The 21,324-nt window shown below is 42.2% G+C and overlaps 3 gene segments (V, D, J or C); 1 reads left to right on the top strand and 2 right to left on the bottom strand.

Moving 5' to 3' along the window:
• Positions 1 to 2,352: 2,352 nt before the first annotated feature.
• LOC114844464 (Ig kappa chain V region 3368-like) lies at positions 2,353 to 3,545 on the top strand. The segment is given in 2 exon segments: positions 2,353 to 2,612; positions 2,799 to 3,545. Coding segments are annotated over 2 exon segments (360 nt in total).
• Positions 3,546 to 4,207: 662 nt separating this feature from the next.
• On the bottom strand, positions 4,208 to 5,955 carry LOC114844465 (Ig kappa-b4 chain C region-like). The segment is given in 2 exon segments: positions 4,208 to 4,952; positions 5,951 to 5,955. Coding segments are annotated over 2 exon segments (333 nt in total).
• Positions 5,956 to 20,263: 14,308 nt separating this feature from the next.
• The window catches only part of LOC114844466 (Ig kappa-b4 chain C region-like), a 2,355-nt gene continuing 1,294 nt past the window's right edge, over positions 20,264 to 21,324 (bottom strand). The window contains 1 exon segment of the C gene segment in view: positions 20,264 to 20,756. Coding sequence covers positions 20,414 to 20,756 — 343 coding nt within the window.

Genomic DNA, 21,324 nt, shown 5'->3' with positions numbered 1-21,324 from the left:
TAATTACATGATAAACGCATCGTCTGTACGGTGCAGCGAGTGCGTCGCTGACTAAAGATTTTTAATCCTGCAGCCGGCTGAAAAAAATCAGGACGCTAGTCGCGTTTTAACCACCAGGTGGCGCAGCGTTGATTAGAAGCCTCCAAAGCACTACAGCGTAACTGAGGTCCGACTGTTCATTTCTACCTGTAACACACATATATTACACCAGACCTATTTTACTATTAAGTGTCTGTTGTGTGCTAAAACATGGGGAGTGTGAAGGGCAACAACTTGTTGATGGCTTAGTTATTTTCTGTTTACTGCAAAGTTATAATTGTTCTGTGTGGTTTAAAACAAGCAGCGCCACAGCAGCAACACGTTCTTGTTTTCATTCTCCTCAGCTTTTTCGTGTCTTTAAATAGAAGGCGTCTCTTAAAAATATGTACACACCCACCGCTCTAACATCCGATACAACACATTGACTTCATATAATACCATGATTATGCGTCGCGGTTTAATTAATATAATTTGAATGCGCAAGTAAAGACGTAGAGCGCAGTCCATCTGCGACTACAGCCGCTTATTTAGGTTTTAAACTTCCACAACTTGTTAATGAATGTTTTCCAATATTCGTAGATTTTACGTAAATAACCGTAATAATCATAGGAATTTGTTTTACAGCAGTTGTCGATCATAATTTTGACAGGACGCCAGAAATCAGCAGATCTACAGCGACGCATTACAGCAACATGTTTGTTCCTACGCGTTCACTCTGTGTCTGCAGAACTGCAGTTTGACTTGTTTTGACTGTGCGTGTCATTGTAACTGAGTGGCTGAGAGACTTATTCGACCCGTGTACGTTTCTACATTTTCATTTCCCATCCGTCCATCCAGCCACTTTCACCGGCGTTTTCGTTTCTCTTTCGTTGAGCTGCAAACGGATTTTAATCAAAGCACCGCCTTACAAACCAATAAAACAGGCAAAAATATTAGTTTTTTACAAAAAGACACGGAATTGGAGTTAATATGTTTTTATTGTTTAGAGACAAACGGAAAACAAAAAGTCGCTCTCTCGTTACCTCTGCTTATAATTTGGTGGAGACATCAATCTCTTACACAAACACGTGATGTGTTTCGGAGTCATGTGTCCAGACAGAGAGTGACCAATACACAAATGTATGGATGTGCAAATGAGAGAGAAACGGAGGAGTGGTGCACTAGATGTAGCGAGAATTTGTTTTGACTGTTCGTGTCATTGTAACTGAATGAGTGGCTGATGTGACTTATTCGGCCCGTGTACGTTTCAAAACTTTGATTTCCCATGCGTCCATCTATCCGCCTTCACCAGCTTCTCCTATCTCTGGCTATGGGCGGCAAACAGACTTGAATAAAAGTTTGTTTGAAGCAGGGAAAAGCGAGTTAGCTGTCCTTGTCGATGCCTTGACAATGTTTTATCATCTGTAAACGATCTGAACAGTTTTTATACTTTTACAAGGCGTAATATGACGCTTACGTTTGATCGTTGCTCGTATTCCATATAAAAGAGAACGAGGACTGAATAGGTATGCTGTTAATTGCTACAATCTTCTGTCAATAAAATATGAAATGTTAAACCCCTGAGCCCTGACTTTTATGTCTTCTTTGGATTAAAAAACAAATGTTGAATGTTCTCAAATAATATAATATTGCCGCCCTCCGCGGCTCCCAGTGTTTGTTTTTTTCATTGAAAACGTGGGTGTTACCGGTGGCAGACCTCTGGTCTAGATCATCCTTATTCACTTTTTTAAACTGTAGTAGTGTAACCTTAGTTAGTATTCCTTTTTATTTTTTAATTTTATGTTTGGGAAACGTGGCATTTCAGCTACTGTGATTTTATTTGTCATCAACATTAGTTCCTACGTGTCCTTGTTGACGGGGGGCAGGAAAGAGGTGACGCCTGTTGGTTAAGAGCGTCGTAAAGAAAAAAGTGTACATGTGCCGTACTGTCTTGCCGTGTGGTGCATTAAAGAAGCATAAAGAAAATTGTAATCCACTTTTTTCCAAAATTGTAGCCCGTACCAACAGCGAGAAATCAGGGTTACAGTAGCTTGTCTGCCATAAATCGAACGCTGCACGCGGGAGGGCGCACCGTTCAGCTTCTTTTTTTCGGTTTTAAACTGCCATAATTTGCCATAATTTACTTACGTTCACAAATATACTAAATACTATAACGCGACCAGCGGTTCATGGTCTTGGCGATCTATGCACTAAGTAATACAACGTTGTCATCTCGTGATCACATGATGATGATGAGACGCTGTTTTTCAATCTCTGACTCGTCATGTTCCACCACAGGACATGAAGGAGACTCCAGCTTCAGAAAATGATCTGACACAAAGCAGCATAGAAACATCAGTGTCACAGACTCACAGACCTGTGAAGGAAGGAAACAAGTATCGGTTCTGTCGTTACCTACTTCTGTTGCCACGCTGACGTGGAGCCCACAGCTCCAGCTGACTGACTGTGTGTGTTTGCATATGTGTCCTGTTAAGAGACCAGTGTTGATCAGTGTGTGTCCAGGTCTTTCAGCGGCAGCACCATGATGATGTCTCTGACTCTACTGCTGGCCACCCTGGGGCTCCTTGTTCAGGGTGAGACTCTCTCTTCAGGATGGAGCCAGGTTCACCACAGTGATGGACAAACACTGAACCAAGCAGCACTGAGCTTCTTCATCTGTTCTCCATCTTCAACAAATGATCCTCTTCTGTTTGGATGTTGATCATCTTTCTCCAAACTGGCTTTGTGTCACTGAATCTTCTCTGTTTCATCTGTTACAGGTTCATCAGGTCAAATCACTGTGACTCAGACTCCTGGAGCTTTGTCTGTTGCTGTAGGACAGACTGCTACTATTAGATGTAAAACTAATCGAGCTATAGGTGATGAAATGAGCTGGTACCTCCAAAAACCTAGAGACGCTCCTAAACTCCTCATTTATTCAACTACAAGGCGTCAGTCTGGAGTCTCTGATCGTTTCACTGCCAGTTATTCTGGTACTGACTTTGCTCTGACCATCAGCCGAGTTCAGGCTGAAGATGCAGGAGTTTATCACTGTCAGCAGGATCACAGTCGCCCGTTCACACAGTGAAACAACGTCATACAAAAACGTCCTCAGCTGCAGAGGAACTGACCTGAATCAACAGCTGCATAGCAGAAATACAAAGGATAGATATATAAACAGATATATAAACATACAAACAGTATAAATAAAAGGCCACCAGTGCAAGATAATTATAATTAGTACAATATTTTAAGATTTCAATTAGTGAGTTTTATTAATTGAACTGTTAGTTTTGATTTAATATAAAATATAGTTTGTATATATTAACATATTAATGATGGACAGTTTAATTGAGTTTTTGTCATGAACATATTTTGCTGTGAACATTTTGAAACGTAACATCTTACTTTGTTACAAACTGGTGTGTTCAGACACAAACTATATCCGCTCCTTTGAACTGGAAACTACTGATCGACAAACAAAGAAACAAATTCATGAAGTGTCTTTAATATTTTACAGGTTTTTATTTATCAAACTGCAAAATGTTTCAGATACTAACAACAAACAGGTTACAATTCCTGAACGGTGCAATAAAAGTGTGGGACATCTCCATGAGCACGACCACTGGCTGACGGTGCCTCGCCCCCAGGCCCCAATAAAAGAGCCCCCGGCCCTGAATGTATGTGTACTGTATGTGACTACTGTAGGTATGAGGAACTTTGGAAGAACGTCAGTTCCCCGAGAGGTCCAGCAGACAGAGTATATATATGAATAAAGGTAATCTTTCTATTTACCAGGATGGCCACCCCTCCGGCTGAGTAAGCATGTAGGAACTGGTGGCGCCAGTGTAATCTATAGTTTTGGCAATATTAGTTTCTTGTAGTAAAGCAATGGAAGGACTTAAAAAGAAAAACATTGATCAAGGTAACATTAAATCAGAGCCTGGGCCAAAGGGGACATCCAAAAGCAAGGGAGTATGAAATGAGAGAAAATCCCACTGAGAATGTCAGACCAGAGGATCCTCACATGAGTAATGAGTAATGGGAAAAACTGGTCCTGAACGGAAGGAAGGAGAATCCTCCCACCCAAGTTCATAACCCAAAGACACAGGACAGGGACAAATCGTCAACATCATCTCCAACCGACGCACAAACCTTCAGAAACAACAGGGTTATGAGTAAACCATACTGTACAAGCACGCAGGGAAACAACAACAGAGAAACGCAGTTTGTTTCATAAAACTAGGCAGCGTTGCTTCCTGGAAGAACCTAATCTTTCATCCAGCTTCACTTGGATCCTTGGTGACATGGTTGATGGTTGACCTGTTTCCATTCTACTCACGTCTTGTTATTAACATTGTAGGAATCATTGTTTTTATTCTGCTACATTTCTCATATTTTTGTGGGATTATAAAAATAAAATGATCAATCATGTGATAGGTTTCAGTTTGAAGGAGTACTTTATTATGTTAGAACCACAGCAGAGTCTTTGTGAGCAGGAAAAGATCAACTTTTAACCGTTTATTTTTGAAAAGACAAAGGTTGGTGCTGAACAAGGATTGAGAGCAAAAGCAGAACCAGAACCAGAGGACAAATGAAACACAGTTCAGAACTGGGAGCACTGGTCTGTGCTCAGAGTCTCTCTGACTGGAGACTGGGAGCCCTGGGAGGCCTCACAGGTCACAGAGTTCACCTTGGTCCACTGGTCTGCAGGGATCCTCATGGTGCTGCTCCAGCTGTAGAGTCCGTCCTTCTCCAGAACCCCAGGGCTCCTGCTCTGGTCAGAGCTGCTGATGCTGCCGCTGCCGTCCAGCTTCCAGGACAGAGTCCAGTCTGAGGGGAAGCCCTTGTTGGCCAGACACGTGAGCGTGACCTTTTCCTGCTGCAGCTCCTCCCTGGAGGGAGGCAGCACCGTCAGGGTGGGACGAGCATCACCTACAGTAGGAGACAGCAGTCAGCTTAGAGGACACAGAGCACTCAGCTGTCAATCAAACAGCTGGACACCTTCACTGTGAGAGTTGCTTTAGTCCTTTAAGGAGTTTCTGTCACATGTTTGTTCTGCTCCATCACTTACTGACTCACACATTGTTTCACTTCCCTTTAAGAAACGACTCATGTAAATCAGCTCAGAAACAAACATCACACAGTTGACCTAAAATATGTCAAACTACACACGAGGAAAAGTGAAAACTCAACTTCTACTACAGATTAGTTGTTATTTGTTATTAGTTAAGATAAAGAAAATGAAAAAATATCATCAAAAGTTGAGTCATCATAATTATCACAGTCAAAAATTCAATCACATTATAATAAAATGTTCAGTTGTTTTTAACTTCAACACAATAACTTAACACAAACTCATTAACACTTCAGATCATTTTGAAACATCCACATTTATTCTCATTCTGCTCATGTTTGCTGCTTTAAACTGAATTTGAATCCATAGTAACAACAGTTACAGTAAGAAGAAACAAAGTCAACGTGAGAAATACTGTATCTCTCTTTTCTACAATTTGCTTCAATTTAACAATTTAAACACGCCAGGACAATAAACGTTTTGCTCTGAGTTGTTTTTTTTACAAATTAACGATAAACAGAAAAGGTATTCGTAGTAGTAGTAGTAGGTAGTATTTTATGTAGTCATAAACTTACTTCCAACTTCCAGTCTGGTTCCTCCACCGAACGTCCACCACAGTCAAACAAACTGGTTGAGTGGTCGTACAAAAACCTCAGACTGTAGAGACACAGCTCTGACTCTGACAAACTGAACTAAACCTACAAAATCTACAAGATTTACTTTTACTTTTCCATTTAAAAGTATATATCCTGTATCATAACCACTGACAGGATAGTTTAAAGTTATAATTTATTTTAGGATTAGAATTTTGCTAAACCATCATTTTGCTTTCAGGTTGCACAATTAAAACTTTACCTCATCGTTGTTAAATTAAACAAATATTTACTGAAATAAAATCTTTATTTTATATATTTGACTTACTTCCAAAATCCAGTCTGGTTCCTCCACCAAACGTGTACCACAGTGAAACAAACTGGTTGAGTGGTCGTACAAAAACCTCAAACAGACACAGCTCTGACTCTGACAAACTACAGAGTTAGTCGACTTGAAAAATCAGAATCTGTTATAAACATTTACTACAACAAACATAACAAATGTATGAATATACAGTATATGCTCATATTGCATTCATGCAATGCATTCAGTCAAGCATCTTGGGTTCCCAGTCGTTTTTCAGGCAGTGGATCGGGCACTGACTTTACTCTGACCATCAGTGGAGTCCAGACTGAAGGTGCAGGTGTTTATTACTGTCAAGGTGCCAACACTATAAACAGTCAGTGGGTGTTCACGCAGTGAAAAACAGTCGTACAAAAACCTGTCTTAGTTCAAGTGAACTGTGTGTGTGTGTGTGTGTGTGTGTGCGCACACACACACACACACACACACACACACACACACACACAGTGACATAATACATTCACTTAAACTTTCCACTGGCTCTGACCTGAACTTGATCATGTCTCTAAAACACATTTTTTTCTTTCAGTCTGTTTCATTTTTCAGGAGAAAGTTCAATGTCTTCATAACAATGGGGGTGAAAGATTAAATGGCACTATGTGATGACCTTTGACCTCAGACTTGAACTTGGTCCACTGTGTCCACAACATTCAGCTGCTGTGAGGCTTCCACTCTAATCCCAATTTGGTGAGGACTGTTACTATCAGAAGTAAAACCAGTTCAAGTGTGTACAGAAACATTCAGTGGTGCCTTTAGAAACATGGAAAAGTTTTTAAACGCCTCATTCATGACGCTCAATGAAATGATGCACTTTCTTATTCTTTTTAGTGAAACTGAGGATTGATGAAACTGGTGTTTAGTGTATCATTTTCCTCAGAGGTCGGTTACTATGGCAACGGTCAGGTATCACTGCTGAACCATAACAACAGACAGGTTTCAGTACTAAATATATAAAGTGAAACTCATCAGGGGGACAGCTTGTTCCTCTGGGTTTTTTCCATCGTGAGAGGGTCATAAGGCCACATCAAGGCCACGTATTGATGTTTTTTCATATCCGGATGATTATTTGAAGGAGCGTTATCATTTCTTTAAAGAATCGTTAATTTGTTTAACAAACCTTCTGAAACCTTTCATTTCAAACTTAACAAACGCGAGTCTGCGCTTACCACAGAAAGCATTCTGTGTGTAGCTCTTCTTTCTTTTGCATCAGAACATTTTTTGTATAATTTGGATGGTGCAGAGCATGTGGGAAAGGCAAAGGTGTGTAGAGCCGTTCGTACCTTGTTTGTGGCACTGAAACAGTTCTTGCACACTTTTGTACAGTTCTCTGACCACAAACATCTGCGTGTCATTAAAGAAGGTTCCACAGAGTGGCAGGTTTGTCCTTTCTGTAGTGGATTCAAATTAATAGTTTGATATTAATGCAGAAACATTAATATACCTCGAAGTTGGGGCACCAGGTTTGTTTTAAAGCTGAAACCTCGCTTTTATTAATCTAGTCAACGCCAGATATCAATTCAATGAGTTACCACTCATGAACAACAATAACCACTTTCTTGTGATAAAACCAAATCAGTCTCTAATGTCGTGAATTCTTGTCGTGGTTCAGTGACCTCTGCTTAAATCTGAAGAACAATGCACACAAAACCAGATTCCTTTTAACGTTTTATTAATCTAACACTACTGGATATATGAATAACATAATATGGAAATACTCAAATAAACAGAACAGAAAATGAGAGAACGATCAGAATGAAATGATGAACAGTGAATGAATCAATGAGTGAAAATACAAAGAATGGTCAAGACCTGAGTGTGTGATGGCTTTGATCAAGCGAAAAGAGTATTTGTTTCTAACTTATACAAATCTAAGCACAACTAATGGATTTGGAAGGTTCAATTTTAGCGCTTTGAGAAACACCAGAATTCTCAGAGGATTAGAGACGTTCGTCTTGCCTTAGTTTGGAGCTGTAGCCGCTGTGCAGCGTCTCCCGTTACCGGTTGGTTGAACAGGCGTGCCCTCTCTGGTCCAGGTGCCACGGCCTGGCACCTGGTGGTGGACATAGCATATATGTATGGTGCACAGATTAAAAGAAATGAAGAAGGTGAGTATCTTTATTTCAACTTTATACATTCACACAAAGGATGGCATGGTGATAAGTTGTTCCTTTGTTGTTCTTGAGGAATTTCCTGGCAAATCTGTAGATCAGGCATTAAGCATCACACAGAAACCAATCTAATATCAAATGAAAGGATTTTGCACACTGAATACAATAGCATCAGTTTCATGCCAGTTGAATGTTTTGGTGCATCTGAACCAGAACTTGTGTCCAAATGAAGAGTTTTCCTTTTTATTACTTCACATTCCAGGTTTACGATCCAGATCTCCTGGGTGGGTGGGAGAGTCCATGAAGTGAGTCTTGGTAGAGAAATTATGAGACAAGTCTTGGTCTGGCTACTGATAAGTACTGATGGGTAGATGAGGCGTCATGAAGCGTTTCGATGCGCCGATGCATCTGTGTTGCCAGACCCATCACTACTGATAAGGTGGTGGAGGACCCTGGTGAGATTTAGGTTGTGCACCTAAAAGTACCCATGGTCTTTTGATATGTACTTAGCCATATGTGTGTTGTTTATGTTAAACTCACAGTTCTGTTGTAAGAGGAAACAGTGTCCTGTGGAATAGACAAGATATCCGTGTATTCTTATCTTCTGGTGAATCGCAGCTTTGTCTCTGTGGAAGGGAGTGAAGCTTACACGTTGTGTTAAGTTACCTAGATCCAGATTTGGATTGCTACATTTCTGATAATCCATGACACATATATTTAAGGTGCATGTATAATACGTACACCTCGGACGTACTGCACACAGACAATTTTAGTATTACTTTATCACTTTCCATTTCAGAGTTTCCAAACGTGATTGGGTGCATCGATAGCACCCACATTCCTATTGAAGCTCCTTCAGTCAATGAGGGAGATTATGTTAATAGGAAGTCATTTTACAGTATAAATGCGCAGGTAACTTATTTCCTGTCTAGAATCGTTTAGTTTAAAAACCATTAAATGCATTACTGTTTTCACTAACTAGGTAATATGTGATGCAACCCATTCTATCACTATTGTTGAAGCCAAATGACCAGGGTCGGTACATGATTCCAGAATCTTCAGGGAGGCGTCACTATGCTACACGTTTCAACAGGGTATGTTGTAATTTACACAAGTTCTTACTGTATTGTTTTACACATTTTAATCATTACAGGACGCTACAATGGTACTTGCTTGGGGGACAGAGGGTTCCCTTGTCTGCCCTATTTAATGACACCCTACCCTGAACCTGAGCCTGGACCACAGACACGGTTCAACAAGGCCCACAGCAGAACACGGGCCAAGGTGGAGATGACCACAGGTGTCCTGAAGGCGAGGTTCCAGTGTCTACGTGGCCTCAGGGTCAGTCCAGAGAGGGCATGTGACATTATAGTAGCTTGTGTTGTCCTTCACAACATTGCCACCAGAGGAGAGCCACTGTGCTTGTCCTGATGAAGATGACCAAGAGGATCCAGTAGTGAACCAAGTAGACCACAAAGATGGAAGACTCTTAAGACACATGATTTGTCAGAATCACTTTTATTAAGGTTTCTGCACCAAAGCATTCATCATTTCTTAATGTCCTGAAAAATAAAAGGGAATATTATTTACATTGCTTCACACAACCACACTTTAAATTGTAACATTAGTGTTCAGATAAGGTCCTAACCTCAAGGCAATGCTCCAGTATTTCAATTTCAAGTGTAGCCTTTTTTATAGCCAGTCTCTTTTCCTCTATTTTGAGCTGTATGAGGTCCACCTTTTTGATTTGTTGATGGACCTTATACAGCTGGCAAATAGGAAGACATTAAAAAGGGAAAGGTTTTATGTTATAAAATCATATATTCATTCATTCAAATTAACATTATGAGATGCAAATATAACTGCAGACAGATTCTTAGATTGAGTGATGAGGTAGATTAAGAATGCCTGCGGAGAATGTTGCAGATGAGGGTCCATGAGATGGACACTCATCCGCATGGAAATCGCCACGAATGTTCTGTTAAAGGACAATGACAATTTGTTACTACTTAATGTTAAGAGGGGTCATGTGTTACTGTATATGGTGTGTTTCAGACCTCTGTGGATCTAGCAGCACTGTTCAATTCTGTCACAGCAGAAGTGGTCTCCTCATCTTCATCCTACAGTGGAAATATGCAAGTATATTTTATCTGGCAATGAAACAACATAAAACTTAAATGCAATGCATTTACACATGTCACAGACAGTGTTGTTCCTGGAAGGTCTAATCATACAATCTGTCCATCTGTGACTGCAAGACAATGCAACCCATAAGATCAATGTGAAATAAAGTCAGAGTAATACAACATCGTAGAAGCCTATACAGCATATACTGATAAATACAATAAGCCTGCATACTAATGAAGCACATTCAAAAATAGTAGTGTCCTAGTGACAGAGATAGTAGTTGATTTAAATTCATAAAACAATCATATAAATTAGTACTATTGTGGTAAACTTACATTTCTCTAAGTTACTCATGTCATGAGAGGTGGTGTGTGATGAATGATGATGGATGACAGACTGGACAACAATGCCATCGTGATTGTTGTGTTGGCTGGGTGTCACCATTAGGGACAGGCTGTCATCAGCTGTGTCTGTGTGTAGCCATGTAGAATTAAATATTAATGTTATGTGTATTTAAACATGGAGTCAAAAGGTCTCTAAATGTTTGCACTCATTTAAAGTTTGAGTTTTCTTAGGGCGAATAAGCATCCAGTGTGGGTCCTTGGGCAAGACCCTTCAAGCTACCACCTACCTCATATCATGAGAGACAATGAACCACAGTGTGGGTCCTTGGGCAAGACCTTTCAAGCTACCGCCTACCTCATATCATGAGAGACAATGAACCACATGAGATACCGGCTCAGACGTCGCCCGGTCTAACAAGGTCTGCGTCAGGTGTTGGGGCACCAGAGCACCTTGGCGAGAAGTGGGCTACTGGAACAAGAAAGAAATGGCTAAGATGCGAGAACAAGGCTCTGTTGGAATGCTACTACTCAAGTAACCATAGTCAGAGGGGTTACATGAATAGAATGTGTGGCGAATGGGAACGGAGAAACCCACATTCAAGGCTGACGGCGAAGCAACTAGTAGCTCAGTGTTCCAACATCCACAAACGGCAACTGCTATCACAACTTGAGATTGACGAGATACAACACAAATGCTACGGCAAGGGGGAGCCAGGACGCAAGGTCAGAGGGGAGGTTTCACCATCTCCCCAACCGGAAATTGGGTACGAAGCCCCAATAAGCACAGATACGCTGAGCGAGGCAGCGACTGACCTGAAAGATAAGATCATGGCGAGATTGAACAGGCAACCCTGAACCCCACTACAACGGCTAAGTGAAGTACCATCAGAAAGTCTCATGGAAGATGTGAATTCAGCATTGAGAGCGATCCTTACCACAACAATCACAGAAACCAATGAGCTGATATACGCTTCAGCATCAGTGATCCTAGAGGTGCTTGGCTATAAGAGCAACCATGGGAGCCATGAGAAACAATACCCACCATGGAAACGAAGGTTGGAGGCAAAAATCAAGGCAGCTCGGAGGGAAGTGAGCCAAATGACAGAGGCCCAGAGAGGTGCAATGAAAAGACCGATGCCCAAGAGGTACAGCCAGATGACCATACCTGAAGCACTCGAAACTGCCAAGCAAAGGCTACAAGCCTTGGCCAGCCGCCTAAAGAGATACACCAGAGATAACGAAGCCAGACGAATAAACCGGCTGTTCGCAACACAACCTGCGAAAGTGTACTCTCAATGGCAGGGTAATAACAACAGAGCAGACCCACCAAGGCTGGAAACTGAACAGTACTGGAAGGGTATATGGGAAAGGGAGGCATCACACAACAGTGATGCACAGTGGCTGGTGGATCTGAGGGAAGACCATAGCAACCTCCCTGAACAGAATCCAGTGACTATTACAGTGGCAGACATCCAACATAGAGTCTCAGGTATGAAAAACTGGACAGCACCTGGCCCTGACATGATCCACGCCTACTGGCTAAAGAAGCTCACTGCAATCCATGAGCGCCTGGCAGCACAAATGAACCAGCTGCTAAGGGATGGGACTCACCCTGAATGGCTAACCGAAGGGCGAACGATCCTGATAATGAAGGATCCCTCAAAGGGCACAGTCCCATCCAACTACCGGCCAATAACCTGTCTCTCCACAACATGGAAGCTCATGTCAGGCATCATCGCAGCTAAGATAAGTGGGCACATGAGTCAATACATGAGCGAAGCACAGAAGGGCATTGGTAAGGATACCAGAGGAGCCAAACACCAACTCCTGGTAGACAGAACAGTCGCCCAAGACTGCAGAATGCGACACACCAACCTGTGCACAGCCTGGATCGACTACAAGAAAGCCAATGACTCAATGCCACACACATGGATCACTGAATGCTTGGAGCTGTACAACATCAACAGAACTCTAAGGGCCTTCATTGCAAACTTGATGAGGTTGTGGAGAACCACCCTTGAAGCCAATGGGAAGCCACTTGCCCAAGTATCCATCAAATGTGGCATATACCAAGGAGATGCACTGTCCCCACTGCTGTTCTGCATAGGTCTGAACCCCCTCAGCCAAATAATAAACAAGACTGGCTATGGATATCGACTCCGGAACGGGGCCACCATAAGTCACCTCCTCTACATGGATGACATCAAGCTGTACGCCAAGAGTGAGCGAGACATCGACTCGCTGATCCACACCACCAGGATCTACAGCTCAGACATTGGGATGTCATTCGGGCTTGAGAAATGTGGGAGGATGGTGACAAAGAGAGGCAAGGTAATCCACACAGAAGGGGTCTCACTCCCAGAAGGAACAATAGCAGACATTGAGGACAATTACAAGTACCTTGGAATACCACAGGCAAACGGCAACCTTGAACAGGCAACAAGGAATGCGGCAACAGCCAAATACCTCCAACGAGTAAGGCAAGTCCTAAGAAGCCAGCTCAATGGCAAGAACAAATCCCGGGCAATAAACAGCTACGCTCTGCCAGTGATCAGATACCCTGCGGGAATAATAAGGTGGCCAAAGGAAGAGATACAGACCACAGATGTTAAGACACGAAAGCTCCTCACCATGCATGGAGGGTTCCACCCCAAATCCAGCACCCTGAGACTGTACGCTAGCCGCGTGGCCGAGGACTAGTGAGCGTGAGAGCCACTATCCAGGATGAAACATCCAAGATCCATAAGTACATCAAGGATAAGGCCCCGACAGATGACGTGCTGAGTGAATGTCTCAGGCAGTGGAGAACAGAGGATGAGATGCTGGAAGAGGGACCATCATGGGAGGACAAGCCCTTGCACGGGATGTACCACCGGAACATAACTGAAGTGGCTGATCTCAACAAATCCTACCAATGGCTTGAAAGGGCTGGGCTGAAGGACAGCACAGAGGCACTCATCCTGGCTGCACAGGAGCAGGCCCTGAGCACCAGAGCCATAGAGGCCCAGATCTACCACACCAGACAAGACCCAAGGTGTAGACTGTGCAAAGAGGCCCCAGAGACGGTCCAGCACATAACTGCAGGGTGTAAGATGCTGGCAGGCAAAGCATACATGGAACGCCATAACCAAGTGGCTGGCATAGTATACAGGAACATCTGCGCGGAGTATGGACTGGAAACCCCAAGGTCAAAGTGGGAAACACCTCCCAAGGTGGTAGAGAACGAGCGAGCCAAGATCCTGTGGGACTTCCAGATCCAGACTGACAGAATGGTAATGGCGAACCAACCAGACATTGTGGTGGTGGATAAAGAGCAGAGGAAAGCCGTAGTGGTGGATGTGGCAATACCAAGCGATGGCAACATCAGGAAAAAGGAACATGAGAAACTAGAGAAATACCAAGAGCTCAGAGAAGAACTGGAGAAGGCTTGGAAGGTGAAGGCCACAGTGGTGCCTGTGGTGATCGGAGCACTAGGGGCTGTGACCCCCAAACTGGAGGAGTGGCTACGACAGATCCCTGGAAAAACATCCGAAATCTCAGTCCAGAAAAGTGCAATCCTAGGAACAGCAAGGATACTGCGCAGAACCCTCAAGCTCCCTGGCCTCTGGTAGAGGACCCGAGCTTGGAAAGTGGATGAGACCACCCGCGGAGGGTGAGAATAGAGTGTGTATATATATATATATATATATATATATATATATATATATATATATATATATATATAGATATCTATATATATATATATATATATATATATATAATATATAGATATATATATATAGATATATATATATATATATATATATATATTTATATATATATATATATATATATATTTATATATTTATATATATATATATATATATATTGAGATATATATACTATATTTAGATTGCATTTCATGTATTATTGTCAGGTTCTGGCTCTGTTATCAGGTTTATTTTGAAGGCACCTTGTTTTTCTGTCATATCATCATGTTTTGGGTTCCAGTTTCCACTTCCTGTCTTTATTTTGGTAGTCTCCCGGTTTCTGTTTTCGGTTCCAGCTTTACTTCCGGTCCCCATTAGTCACGCCTGCTCCGTATCAAGTAATCACTTCTTGTATTTAACCATCACCTGTTTCCTCAGTTCTCCGCCAGATCGTCTTATGTATGTCAGACATCCCTTCCAGCATTTAGTTATCCTGTTCGCGTGTTTTGATCCTGCTCTGTTTTGACTCCGGACTCTCGCCTGCTCCCTGATCTGTACTGTTGCCTGGATTGCTCTGGTATACCGAACCTGACCGCCCGACTACGAGACAGTCTACTCCCTTACGGTACCGTAACCTGTGATTTTCTGTTACCGAATCTCTGCCTGTCCCTGGATTTGAACCAGCCTGCTCCACCGGTACCGTAGCCCCGTGATTGATTGTGTGTGACCCGGACCGTCTGTGATTCTGCAATAAACTGTTTAACTCTCTACCATCTGCCTGCGGTTCTCTGTGCTGTGCATGTGGGTCCTTTATCTGCCGTTCCGTGACAGAACGATCTGGCTAACTTCACCTGAGCCATGAAAACCAGATATATTTGTAAAGGTTAAAGGTTCCACTCAAATCAAGGCTCTGTTAACATAATGCTGTATGGAGGAATTTAGTTACTGTCCATACAGTAGGTCTCCCTCAGAGGACCAACAGCCTGGTGGTTAAGGCACAGAAGCTCCCAGCTAGAGACTCCTGGTGTAAACTTGCCTCTGGTGTCTTTTGTTTACTACACAAATTCAAGTGACGCAAAATACAAAGATCTGCATACATATGCGTTATGAGTTATGCCAGCTGATATTCTTTCAGTTCATTTTAGTCACCCTTTACTGCCAAATGTCACCGCAATCGGCTGATTGTGACTGCTCAATAATTTTCAAGTTAACTTACAGACTTTTCTTAAAGCAGTTTTTTCTTAAAACATTACCAAAAGTGCAGGAACCTTCAGTCTGAGTAAAGGCACTATCCTCTATTTACAATAGGCTTCACTTAACACCTGTAAAGAACTGGCTCATCAGTTGAACAAAGGACTGTGAGAAGGTGTGAAGACCATGTCCCCCATGAAGGACATATCATGTAAAAGCTCCTTGAGAAACATTTCTGCTCTAAAAGAATGTAGTGACCCAACTTTCAGACAACTTGGTTTAGGAAATGGTCAAATGAACTGGGCGTTTATAAAATCTGTAAATAAAACTTGTTAAAAAGAAAGTGTTAAGTCTATGGCTTTAGGATATAAAAGTTTCTTATTTTAAACCACCAACTAACAAAAACAGTTTAGTTAAAAACTGTGGGTGAGAAGTTGTGTGCTTTAACCACTAGGCTCTTATAAGTGATGGATGGATGAAGTAGTTCACAAATGTATCTGGTTACATCAGGTAACAGCACTGCAGGACTCTGGTGCTTTGGGGAGAAGGGGGTGGTGTGAAACCAGTCTAACTGGTGGTGTGGATTGGTCGTTCTGTCAGAAAAGAGGCTCTCTATTGTTATGTTCATCTAAGCTTGATTAGAACATTGAAATGTTCTTTTTTTAATTTAAAACAGCTCCCGAAGCAGGCAGACTGACACACACTACATTCAAGAGAATAAGAATAATATATAGAATGAGAATTTAATAATTTCATTTGTGAAGTCCAACCTAATACAGCCAGTAACTGATAAACCTCCAGAAGGTAGTTTGGCAGCTGTGACAGCGTGAGCTGCCGATGCTTATCTATAATTAAAAAAAAGTTAGTACAACATTCAATTCTGAAATGAAGTCAACTTTTTAAGTTTTCTCAACTTTTTAGTTGACTGTTTAGACAGACTATTGTCTGTCTGTTTGTCTGTTTGCCCTAGCAAACAGTGTAGAACTGACATTATCAGATCTATGTCCTGTTCTCAGAACTGTGCCTATACTTGCTGTTTGACCCTAACTCTATGGGTCAGATACTAAAGCTCCACCTTTTGGTTTTACCCTGGAATTGCGTCTTTGGTGCTAAAATGGGGGTGGCCTCATTAACATTTTTAACGCCTTCCCCAGACAGACCAAGGAAGGGGGGCTGCTGACAGTCGGCTGATGAGGGTGTGATAAGTGTGTGATCAGCGTCAGAAAGGTGACTGACAGTCGACTGAAATCAGCGAAAATGAACCGCTCCATCTGTACCTGTACTTCTTGGAACATGATAGTTGATGTGACTCATTGGAGTCGACTCATTTAAAGTAACATATTCATCCTGCTGCAGCCAGGTTTCAGTGAGACAGAACAGATCTATGTGATGGTCACTTATCAAGTCATTTATTAAAAAGGATTTAGATGAGAGAGATCTGATATTTAATAAACCACACTTTATTAGCTTACTGTTACTTTGTTCCGTAAGAGGAACTGTTTTGATGTTTATTAAATTCTGGTAAGTCACTCCTCTTTGATTTGTGTGTGACTTGTATAGTTTAGGTGGTCGGGAAGCAGACACAGTCTCTATGCAATAACTAAGACTAAGAGTGGGTGGCAGCTGTAGAGAACATGCAGAGAGGCGTGTAAGACTGCGACTCTGCGTCCTGGGCTCCACTCTGAGTTGTCACGGAGTGGGGGGACTAAGCAACATGGCCATGTTACTAGAGAGCAGAGAGGCTCCGTTCAACGTGGGATGGACGCCGTCTCTTCTAATCAGCCCAGGTTTTCCCCAAAAAGTGCTCCAATTAGCCACAAAGCCCACATCGTTTGCAGGACACCACCTAGACAACCAGCGGTGGAGCGATGACAGCCGGCTATACATGTCATCGCTGGTCACATTGGGGAGGGGTCCAGAGAAAACTACGGAGTCCGACATTGTTTTGGCGAACGAACACACCGACTCAATGTTAGTTTTAGTGACTTCCGATTGGCGTAACCGGGCGTCATTAGCTCCTGCGTGTATTACGAGCGTACTTACGTTTATACTTAGACAGGAGCTTAAGATAAGACTCAATGTCGCCCGCTCTGGCCCCAGGCAAACACCTAACTATGACCGCTGGATTCTCTAACTTCACGTTTCGGACTATGGAGTCACCAATGATCAGAGTGGGTTTCTCAGCGGGTGTGTCGCTGAGTGGGGAAAATCTGTTTGAAACGTGGGGCGGTTGGTGGTGAACCGTGGGCGCCTGCCTAAAGCTACGTTTCTTACGAGCCGTGACCCAGTCGTTGCCCAGCTGCCTGGGACCTGCCGGGGGACTGGTAGCAGCTAAGCTAGGAGGCTCCGCACCGGCTAAAGGGACCTGGCTAGCTGGCCTGTTTTCTAAAGTGCGAAGCCGAGACTCTAAGTCTAACAACCTCGCCTCCAACCCTGCAACTAGCGTACACCTATTACAGATACCATTACCATCACTAAAGGAGGTGGAGGATAAGCTAAACATAAGACACACCGAGCACCGAACAGAGCGAGAGGGAGAGGAAAAGGGGGAAGCCATAGCAGGAAAGTAAGCTAGGAGCTACGCTAGCGGAGAAAACACTTAGATAACAGTGTAAATTAGCAGGACGTTTGATGAAAGGAAAAGATGCTTGAGTGTTACAAGCTTGTTTTGCAACTTTTAGCAGTCGCTATAGGATATAAAACGATAATATTTAGAAAAGAGCGGAGAGTAACGCTGTACACACACAGCGGCAGCAAACCTCAGTAACCGGAAGTGACGCGATACGCTTACCGTCAGTCAGCCAACCACCAGGACTGTGAGAACCCATTCCCTGACATGCTTCTGGACGAAAGGCCACCAGAAACAACTGCCGATCACAAACACGGTCCACTGAACATGGTCGTAATTCACTCTTCTTGGTTGTGAATGAGTTTGCCCTGGACTTGGAGCTTGGTCTTGATCGATTTAGTGCCGGTTGGGTCCATTTTTGGCCAGACTGTTCTTTAGCTTTAAGGGGTTTAATCAGAATCTTGGTCGAACAGGCAGGAGTCGGTATACAGAGAGAGCAGAACAGTAGCAGCAAGGATTAGGCAGTCGGTGGTCAATAAACAAGCGTAGGTCCAATTCACAAGCAGTGGAGTGTCAAAGGCAGGACGGAAACAAGGTTGGCTAGAGTAATGCACATTAGACAAAGTAATAGTAACGTTGGGAAGCTGGCAAAACAACACAGACAATCTGGCAACTGGTTACTGTCAGGGCTGGTGCTTAAATGCCGAGGAGGTAATTATCAACAGGTAGCAGGTGGTGGCCAATGAGCTCCGGAATAAAGCAGAAACTAATACTAATGGCGGAACAGGAAGTGGGCTAAGAATAAAACAGGATATAGACGTGAACATGGTTATGACTCATTGATTCATTTATTGCTGATTGCTGTGTTTTCTGTGATTGTGTTCACATATGTTTATTAATTATCATAAACATTATCTGTCATACACAGCTTTGAACAAACACACACACACGCACACGCACACACACGCACACACACACACACACACACACACACACACACGCACACACACACACGCACACCCTCATTCACCAACACTCCTCTTTTCATCCATTGCTGATCAGCTCATGCTGATTGTTTGTTCATTTCCTTTTCTGTTTATTTGAGTATTTCTATATTATGTTATTCATATATTCAGTAGTATTAGATTAAAAAAAAGTTAAAAAGGAATCAGGTTTTGTCTGCATTGTTCTTCAGGTCACTGAACCACGACAAGAATTCATGACATTAGAGACTGCTTTGGTTTTATTGCAACAAAGTTGTTGTTGTTGTTGTTGTTGTTGTTACTGGTAACTCATTGAATTGACATTTGGCGTTGACTAGATTGATATAAGCGTGGTTTTAGCTTTAAAACAAACCTGGTGCCCCAACTCTAATTAATCCCCTACAGAGGTTTACATCATTACTCAATGATCAAGACTTCATCAGTTATGTGAAGAGAGGATGCAACCTTTATGGAAAACAACGATACACCAGGAACCTCAATCTGTGTTTTCTGGGAGACTGGGAAGGCAGTTATCCGTGGTAGAATAATTTCATATCCATCACACAAGAAAAAAATGACATGCTACTTGAATTAGAGCAAAAAATAAAATGTCCATTAAATATGCTGCCTCTCAAACCAATGATTACCCCGAAGACCTAAAAAATCTAAATCTGAAATTAAATATATTTGATCGCAGTTATCAGTTATGCTGGGAGAACTTTGACCAGACTAACAAATGTGGTAAATTTTTAGTTAACTAATTAAAAAATAATAAAGGGAAACAAATCATCCAATAACTAATAAGAAAGGGAACATCACGCATGATCCCAATAAAATAAAGGATACCTTTAAAAACATTTACCGAGAGTTATATACGTCCCAAATAGATCCATCCACCTCAGCCATAGAGGTGTTTCTGAATAAACTAGAACTGCCAATATTTTAACAGGCATATATATATTATTTTTTTATCATGGGTATGCATAATTCCTTTACTAAATAAGGGGCCAGCACATTTAATATTGTAAGTTATGTAAAGCAATACATTGATGGTCCATTAGTCTGCACCGAATCTAAAGATGCTGCTGCAGCTGTTATCATGTCATAAGATGATGATGGTCTGTGACAGTTTGAAGTAAAGGTCATTACTACTCACCCATGATATGGTAAATGTTTATTGTGATACCATAGAACATTGGTAAATGACATGTAATGAAAATATTTGGCCCAAGTATTTGAAGAATAAAATATTTATTGCCTTCCAGCATCAGCAATATTACAGAAATGAATGAAAAACAATGACAGAGAGTAGCAGAGTAGAACCAGCAGTAGATTACCACTAAATCAGCTCTACTGGGAGCACTGGTCTGTGCTCAGAGTCTCTCTGACTGGAGACTGGGAGCCCTGGGAGGCCTCACAGGTCACAGAGTTCACCTTGGTCCACTGGTCTGCAGGGATCCTCATGGTGCTGCTCCAGCTGTAGAGTCCGTCCTTCTCCAGAACCCCAGGGCTCCTGCTCTGGTCAGAGCTGCTGATGCTGCCGCTGCCGTCCAGCTTCCAGGACAGAGTCCAGTCTGAGGGGAAGCCCTTGTTGGCCAGACACGTGAGCGTGACCTTCTCCTGCTGCAGCTCCTCCCTGGAAGGAGGCAGCACCGTCAGGGTGGGACGAGCATCACCTACAGTAGGAGACAGCAGTCAGCTTAGAGGACACAGAGCACTCAGCTGTCAATCAAACAGCAGAGACCTGGACACCTTCACTGTGAGAGTTGCTTTAGTCCTTTAAGGAGTTTCTGTCACATGTTTGTTCTGCTCCATCACTCACTGACTCACACATTGTTTCACTTCCCTTTAAGAAACGGCTCATAGGTCTCATAGGAAAAATTTCAAACTACACGAGAGGAATAATGAAAACCTTTAACTACAGATTAATTTTAAATATTAAATAGAAACAAGAAAAATAAATAGGGACAAAAGGTCAAGAAAATAATCTAATAATCATAAAAAGTTTGATTTTAGTTAGTTATTTTCTAACATTCTATATTCGTAAGAGTCTTACGAATAGGGATTAAATTGGATTTTGGTAAATAATTCAACTAAATACACTAATAATAAATAGTTCAACTAAGCTTCACCATTATTTAACACAAACTAATTACCACCTCAGAAAATATTGAAACATTTACGTTTATCCTCGTTCTGCTCATGTTGCTTATTCAAACTGAATTTGAATCCATTTTAACTACAGTTACAATGAAAGGAAC

Source organism: Betta splendens, chromosome 17, assembly GCF_900634795.4.
Source record: "Betta splendens chromosome 17, fBetSpl5.4, whole genome shotgun sequence".
In the NCBI taxonomy this organism is placed as follows: Eukaryota; Metazoa; Chordata; class Actinopteri; order Anabantiformes; family Osphronemidae; genus Betta; species Betta splendens.
The sequence above is the reverse complement of the archived record's forward strand: the minus strand, read 5'-3'. Positions and strand labels throughout refer to the sequence as shown.